The sequence below is a fragment of the Argentina silus genome (assembly GCF_951799395.1).
Source record: "Argentina silus genome assembly, chromosome: X".
Classification (NCBI taxonomy): Eukaryota; Metazoa; Chordata; class Actinopteri; order Argentiniformes; family Argentinidae; genus Argentina; species Argentina silus.
Genome location: NC_139653.1, coordinates 45,600,932 through 45,609,408, shown reverse-complemented (window position 1 = coordinate 45,609,408; position 8,477 = coordinate 45,600,932). Strand labels below are relative to the sequence as shown.

At 43.3% G+C, this 8,477-nt stretch overlaps 1 protein-coding gene across 1 annotated transcript in view; it reads right to left on the bottom strand.

The window, feature by feature from the left end:
• LOC310823237 (bleomycin hydrolase-like) overlaps positions 1-8,081 on the bottom strand; it is a 23,987-nt gene extending 15,906 nt beyond the window's left edge. Inside the window, exons 1-5 of the mRNA XM_083696028.1 lie at positions 7,938-8,081; positions 5,881-6,078; positions 3,305-3,414; positions 2,610-2,751; positions 222-310 (exon numbers count right to left, since the gene is read on the bottom strand). Of these exons, the coding sequence (XP_083552154.1) occupies positions 222-310; positions 2,610-2,751; positions 3,305-3,414; positions 5,881-6,078; positions 7,938-7,947 (549 nt within the window). The 5' untranslated portion in view covers positions 7,948-8,081. The remainder of the gene's footprint in view (positions 1-221; positions 311-2,609; positions 2,752-3,304; positions 3,415-5,880; positions 6,079-7,937) is intronic.
• Positions 8,082-8,477: the final 396 nt, after the last annotated feature.

Genomic DNA, 8,477 nt, shown 5'->3' with positions numbered 1-8,477 from the left:
CAGACCTCACGTTTCTCCTCAACGGAAGGTTGAAATAACTTGATATGTCACTTTATGCTGCTTTTCTTAGGGACCACCAAGCTATTATAGTTCTATAAACATGAGATGTTTTGTTATTATAGTTCTATACAAATGAGATGTTTTGTTATTGTAGTTCTATACAAATGAGATTTAGAACCGCTGAACGTACTAACCAACGTGTTCAAAGAACGTGAACCCACCTTGTGATTGAGGATGTCATTCATTCTCCGTGATGCTTCGGAGCTGTGGGACTCTGGGAAGCATTTCTTTGGGATAACTCCGTACTTTTCTGTGGATCAGGGAAGGCGGCAACAGTAAGAATTTAATCCGACTCGTAATCTAATCTGACTCGTTTTGTAATCCGACTCATTGAAACATTTGTGGGGAAAGAGTGTGCCTAAGGCCCTGAACAAACTATCAGAAAACTGATAAAAACGTATCGGTATGAAATCACTATCCGATTTCATCCATGAAATGAGGGCGGGACTTTTGAAACAACCTAGCAACTGAACAATGCAACCTAGCAACTCAATATAAAACCTTATTTATAATAGGCCACACGGACAAACAGACTGTCACAAAAAGTTAAACTCCTTCAAACTGTAAAAAAAACCTGCCAAAACGTATTGTAATGTCAAACCCTTGTCATGTCTGTTGTCCGTCAACAAATAACTCCCATAAAGAAACCATTGGCTAATTAATAACAAAGGGCACAGTTTGGTGTGGCTGGGGCCTAATTCGACATCAGATCACATCACGTTTCACATACAGTGGGGGAAATAATTATTTGATCCCCTGCTGATTTTGTTAGTTTGCCCGATTACAAAGAAATGAGCGGTCTATAATTTTTATGGTACTTTTATTTTAACAAATAGACACAGAATATTAAAAAAAAAGTCCAAAAAAACATATTATATAAAGTTATAAATTAATTTGCATTTGATCGAAGGAAATAAGTATTTGATCCCCAAGCAAAACATGACTTAGTACTTGGTGGAGAAACCCTTGTTGGCAAGCACAGAAGTCAGACGTTTCTTGTAGTTGGTCACCAGGTTTGCACACATCTCAGGAGGGATTTTGGTCCACTCCTCTTTACAGATCCTCTCCAAATCCTGAAGGTTTCAAGGCTTTTGCTTGGCAACTCGAAGCTTCAGCTCCCTCCACAAATTTTCGATAGGATTAAGGTCTGGAGACTAGCTAGGCCACTCCATGACCTTAGTGTGCTTCTTCTTGAGCCACTCCTTTGTTGCCTTGGCCGTATGTTTTGGGTCATTGTCATGCTGGAAGACCCATCCACGACTCATCCTCAGTGCTCTGGCTGAGGGAAGGAGGTTCTCGTCCAAGATCTTACGGTACATGGCCCCGTCCATTGGCCCCTCAATGCAGTGAAGTCGTCCTGTACCCTTAGCAGAGAAACAACCCCAAAGCATAATGTTTCCACCTCCGTGTTTGACGGTGGGGATGGTGTTCTTGGGATTGTAGCATTCAGCATTTCTCTCCCTCCAAACACGAAGAGTCGAATTTATGCCAAAGAGTTCAATTTTGGTCTCATCTGACCACATCACCTTCTCCCAAGCCTTCTCTGAATCATTTAAGTGTTCATTGGCAAACTTCAGATGGGCCTGTACATGTGCCTTCTTGAGCAGGGGGACCTTGTGGGCACTGCAGGATTTCAATCTGTTACGGTGTAGTGTGTTACCAATGGTTTTCTTGGTGACTGTGGTCCCAGCTGCCTTAATATCATTAGCAAGCTCCTCCCGTGTAGTTCTGGGCTGATCCCTCACCCTTCTCATGATCATCCTTACCCCACGAGGCGAGATCTTGCATGGATCTCCAGGCCGAGGGCGATTGATGGTTATTTTGTATTTCTTCCATTTTCTAATAATTGCACCAACAGTTGTCTCCTTCTCACCAACCTTCTTGCTGATGGTCTTGTAGCCCATTCCAGCCTTGTGCAGGTCTACAACTCTTACCCTGATGTCCTTTGAATGTTCTTTGGTCTTGCCCATGGTGGTGGAGAGGTTGGAATGGAAGAGATTGATTCTATTGACAGGTGTCTTTTATACCCATAACAAGCAGAGATTAGGAGTACTTTCTTAAAGTGACAGGAGTAATCTGTGTGCCTCATGGGCATATAACCGGTCTGTATGAGCCAGAATTTTTTGCTGGTTTGTAGGGGATCAAATACTTATTTCCTTCGATCAAATGCAAATGAATTTATAACTTTATATAATGTGTTTTTTCTGGACTTCTTTGTTGATATTCTGTCTCTATTTGTTAAAATAAAAGTACCATAAAAATTATAGACCGCTCATTTCTTTGTAATCAGGCAAACTAACAAAATCAGCAGGGGATCAAATAATTATTTCCCCCACTGTATGTAATTGCGACCCCAAGTTTGGGAACTGCTAGGTTTTTGTGACCCCAAGTTTGGGAACTGCTAGGTTTTTGCAACGCCAGGTTTGGGAACTGTTAGTTTTGAGTATCAAAATCAGCAGTGACCATTTCCAACTGACTAATTCCATCCAATCCCACAGTGCTTTACAGAGCAACTACAAAATGCTGCTCCCACCCCAAAGCAAACTGACCAATGAGGTTGACCAACATGTCCCACTGCCCTCCGTCATTGGTTGGATTGGAGAGCAGGAACTGGACCAGACGTCCGTCTACGGGCTCCTTCCTCTGGGCTGTCTCCACACACGCCTGCAGGAAGTAGTAGCAGCGCTCAACCTGGGGGGGGGGAGGTGAGGTGAAAGAGGGAGAGAGGTGGACGGAAAAAGAGAGAGAGAGAGAGGTCAGGGGGTAGAGGTGAGGATGAAGAGGGATGAAAGGATGAGAGAGAGAGAGAGATAGGGGGAGAGAGGTGAGGGAGGGAGAGAGGGGAAATAGAGAGCAGGAGAGGGAGCGAGAGAGGAGAGGGGGGACACAGAGGTGAGGATGAAGAGGGATGAGAGAGATAGAGAGAAAGGGGGGGAGAGAGGTAGAGCAGGACAGGGGGTCATTGTGACGTACTCTACAGCGGGGCAGTATTGCTGCGTGAACAGAGTGGCCCACACAGAGGGGGTGTTAGTCAGACAATGACCAGCATCGTAGTACAGACAAGCACAATGACACAGACACACAACAACAACACACAACCCTCTCTCTCCCGTCAATGTTTACAACCAATGTAAACAAACAAACAAACACACACCGGGGATGCTACCCGGTTAGCGTTGTCGCTATAAAACGAAAAGAAATAAAACATCATTATGAGGAAGAGGAAGGGAAGATATGGCCTTACCTTATCCCAGAAAAAGAGGTAGGACTGACTGAACTCAAACTCTTCGATGTTGAACTTCTTCATGAAGGGAAGTCGCATGACATTGAGGCAGGAGAAGATCCAACATCTCCCTGGAAATAGACCACCGTCGTTTAGTAGGGGAATAGTGTGTGTGTGTGTGTGTGTGTGTGTGTTACAGATGTTAACATTTAAACAATAAGGAATTAAGCGGTTAGAGAAAATCCTGAAAAACTGAAGAAAAATACATTTTCCTATCTATTTTTTAACCACAGGAACATTAATTTGTCATGGCAAAAAGGTGGCAACAAACGGTCTCTTTATGATCACCAAATATCACCCTGTTGGGAACTTTGAACTGAATTTCGCCACAGAGGCCAGAGGTGGCAGTTAGCCAACAGACTTATTCACAGCTCCTTTAAGGCCAGATGCGTTGCTAAACTGTTTGACAATTTAATGTGCAAAGCCACATGTTCCTTGTTGTTATTTTCTGCAAGCGGCGGGGCTGACATGTAAAACGGGGGTAGCCTAATCGATGGTAGGCATCATGAATGACTGAAAGTTATTTAGTTAACTTCCCAAAGGGGAAGGGATGAGTATTGGGTTTCTGCCTTCGGTTCTGCTCTTGGGTTCAAGCTAAAGACTGGGTTGTGGGTTAGGGGGGTTCATAATTAGGTAATTAGGGTTGTGGGTTAGGGGGGTTATAATTAGGTAATTAGGGTTGTGGGTTAGGGGGGTTCATAACTTTGACCCTATCTGTCAGCATGCAGGCCTAGAGAAAGAGCTTCATCATCAGGCTAGAGGGAGAGCAGGGAGCCGACACCAACCAACGGTGGCGTCCTGTTCACCTGCGCTTCTGTAGACGGATTTGGTGGTGCCAGCCATTCGATTTAAACGTGTTTGGATGTGGCTGAGACAAAGACAACGACCGTCTCATCTTCCAAGTGTGAATGTTGATAAATGCCCCCCTCTCTCAGCCCAGAATGCCTATTTACTTCATTGTAAATAAAGTGTGAGCACGACTGGCGGGCATCCTGTAGAAATTGCGCCTTGCCTGCCGTCAATTGCTTTGCTATTGTTAATGTATCTAGTATAGGCCAACTGGCTCTCGCACCTATGTTCTATTGTTGGGATGGTATTTAAGGACAAGGACAGCAAGATTTCTTTTGAGTTTCAAGGGTTAAGCCTATTGTGTGGTGGTCTCCTGTGTTGTCCTTGACACACAGCATTAAACGGATGGTTAAACTTCCATTTGTTTACTACAGTTATATGTTATTTGAAACTGTTAAACTGGTTAACTTGTTGATTAGATTAGATTAGATTAGATTCAACTTTATTGTCATTGTGCAGAGTACAAGTACAGAGACAACGAAATGCAGTTAGCGTCTAACCAGAAGTGCAAAATAGCAGAAAGTGCAATGAACAGTATTTACAGGTAGTGCAATATATGATATTGATATTCTATTCTTAGCATTTTGGGTATTATCAATGAAATCTAGGATCCGGTATGGTCGAGTGTTTGTCACACTGGGATGAGCAAATCATTATTAATCTTTATTAACCATGAGATATTTTTGCGAGTCAGATATAACGTAATGTTAACTTGTGTTAGTTGGTCATGTGACCACTTGTACAGAGACCACTGAATCATATCCATAAACTGTTACAAGTAATTATTGGGGGGGGGCGCTTGGTGGCGTAGCACACTAATGCGCATGCCATGTAATCGCAAGGTTCCTGGTTCGATTCGACCCTCGACCTATCTTGCATGTCGTCCCTCCTCTCTCTCCCATCCTTCCTGTCAATCTCTACTGTCTCTATCCCAATAAAGCAGAAATGCCCTAAAAACATTATTTATAGAAGTAATTATTGGGAATAAATGTATGACTTATGTTTGACCCGTCATCTGTTCTTCAGTGTTTTATTTCATACTTTTGTGTAGAGTCCGCTGTACCATATCCATAACCCTCTGAAGTTGTACTGGGGAATAAAATTGTGTTTTTATTCTTGAGTTTTATTCTTGTGCTTTTATTCTTTATTCTTCTATTCTTCAGTGTTTTTATTCCCAATTCTTCACTTCCCTATCAAAAGACACCAACTGTTCCTGTCTGATATCCATGCTGTCCAACTGTTCCTGCCCTCGCATTCAGGCTTTCATGTTAAAAAAAGCGAAGGTTTTTAATGATGTAGAGACCTATTGTGCGGTCGTCTGAAAGACAGTTAGAAAAAGCCATCAGAATACATGCAGAATTAAATAACTGTTGTTATCGTTTAAGCATTTACCAGTTCAAAATTGTGTGTGTGCATGTGCGTTTGCGTCTGTCTGTCTGTCTGCCCGCCTGCCCGTCCATCCGCCTGTCCATCTTCTTTCATAAAACACGTCTGCCTTCCTATCTACAACGCGTGACACTCTCCAGGGTGTGTGTGTGTGTGTGTGTGTGTATGTATGTATGTATGTGTGTGTGTGTGTGTGTGTGTGTGTGTGTGTGTGTGTGTGTGTATGTGTGTGTATGTGTGTGTGTGTGTGTGTGTGTGTGTGTGTGTGGGGGGGGGGGGGGGGGGGGGTGTGTGTGCCCTACCTGAGTTTTTCTGGTTGGTGACAGGCTTGCCCTCTGTGGGGATAGAGTGCTGGAAGATGTGCACGGTGTCCTGTACCGTCTGCCTGTGCAGACACACCTCCAGAGGGTCGATGCAGGTGGACACGTTCTGCGCCAGCAGGTACCTCGGCTCAGCCCGCAAACGCTTCACGAATGAGGCAATCTTCTCCTGACTCAAACCTAAGGACCAGAAGAAGAAGAAGAAGAAGAAAAAGAAGTAGGAGGAGAGGAGGAGAAAGAGAAGAAGAAGGAGAAGGAGAGGGAGAAGAAAAAGGAGACGACAATGACACAGGTTAGCTTACTAGGACACAATATTTTAATTAATATTGATTGATTGTCCCTGTCTGACAAGGTACTAGATAGATGGGGAGAAGGACTTATGAGAGGACTACATAACTAGCTTCATAGAGAGACTGAGTGCTGTCTGGTCAATGGAATTGTTATTACTGAAATCCAGAAACTGTTATATGTAGGCCTACATGGTTCCATATTGGTACATCAGGGGAGGCTGGGGGAGGTAGAAATCGGAGGACGGGCTCAATGTAATGGAACGGAATGAAGAATGGTATCAAAACACAGAGAGGTGAGTTTACTAGGAGAGAGTGACAATTGATCAATCAATCAACAAACCAACTAATCAACCAATCTTGATTGATTGTCCCTTTTTGACAAGGTACTGGGTAGCTGGCACGAAGGGACACACACAGACAGTCTGTAGCTTAGTGGAATGAGGGCCCAGTCCAGAAAGATCTCCTTGCCCCTTCATGCTTGAACACCAGAGTGAATCTGAGAGGACTGTATAGGAACTGAACATGTGGCATGGTGTTGAGATGGAACTGTTGTTCCACTGTATATGGTTGTAACCTAGTCTATTAGATGGCAAGTTGGAGCCTATCCGATCCTTGATATTAAAACATTTGACAGGAATTATGGATGTTATGCATCTGAAACTAGAACATTTAATCTAACTGAGTACAGCAATTAAACATTCAGAAGAACATTGTTTAATCATGCACGCTCCCTCAATTCCTATTGGCTAAGAGACTAAGAGCAGTTATTTTCAGTGACACAACACACTGGCCATTTATTGGGCAATGCCGAACCTCACATGCCCTATCCTCACACAACTGGGAGAAATCATAATACACTTTCCTAATGTAAGCTAAATAGATCCAGACGCTATGTGGTTAAGGCCTACTGCGTTACAGAGCACTAGGGCGAGGTAATCGATGTACCCAAACTCCTTTCAGTGTGCTACAGAATACCCAACCGAAATTAGGGGTGTGTGTCGCAATACACACGCGGGGATAGGCTGAGCCCAGTCCAACGCGGTCACCACAGAATGGGAAAGCATGAATGGGAAGGACTGGCAGTGTCACTTTCGTTTTCTATGAAAAGGGGCCAAACACAGGTAGTGTAGCTAGGGTGACTTGCAACTTTACGAGTAGTTCAATCACGGTCAGTCTTTTTCTGATGCCTGCACCTATCAAGTTTGATCGGTCTATGTACACATGTCCAGTACTACTATTGGCAGTAGTCACAAGTGACACCAAGCCATCAAACTACAACATTATTTTAGGAGCGAAGTCCATGATTATGGACACGTCCTCACTGTAGCTATGTCATGCATTGCTGATGTGTCAAACATTTACTTCTTCAACCTGCCTCTGTATGACGGCTTCAAATTAAGGGAAGAGTCACTAGTAGCCACCGAACTTCCCAAATTGGGCCTAAAGAGACAAGCAAAAGTTTCTTTATATGGGAATAACCAGTCAAGCAGTGGTTCCTCGAGATTGATGACTGACAATCACTGCGCTCCACTTTATTGACTTAGCAAGCTAGCTGGTAAGTCATGCTAACCTAGCTAGCTACATTCGCTCACTAGCTACCATGTGTAATGGGCAATCTGATAATGACAGCAGGCAATGCTAGCAAGCTAATGTTAGCTTTGTGCTACAGCCACGAAACGCCGATTGAGCTCACTTGCTGTCTATACAAGTGGCAATGAATGAAACAAGAAGAAGTAAAGTATGACATACCAGTGTCCATGTTTCCGCAGAAGGTTGGCAAGTGTTTCTAATTTTCTTAAAAGTCACAGGTTCTTTGTTTATCTCATTCGCCGACAGTCAGTCAGTCAGTCGGTCCGATCAGGGTTCCGGAAACAGGAAACAGAATGCACACGAATTGTTAACAGTTGTTACATTGCAAGTACACCATCCCCCAAAGTTTTTCCCAGGACCCAACACCTGACCTTGCTGTGCTGGGGAGAAAGTGTATTGCAATTGCAGTTACAATTTTGGAACTTTCCACTTTGGATGTGCATGATAGTAAAAACGTAGTTGAACTATTGAAACTACTTTACAGATGTTGGCAAAACATTTAACACATTTACACATAGAGACTGATAGACACACCAAATCTGTGGACGAACAACACACATTGCATTCAATTGAACATTTAGGTACAGCTAAACATATTATATTATATATTATATTATTATATTATGAAAATCATTATCTCACACTGTACGGCATGGATGCTACTGTACATGTAATAATGTATGACACCGAGTATCATAT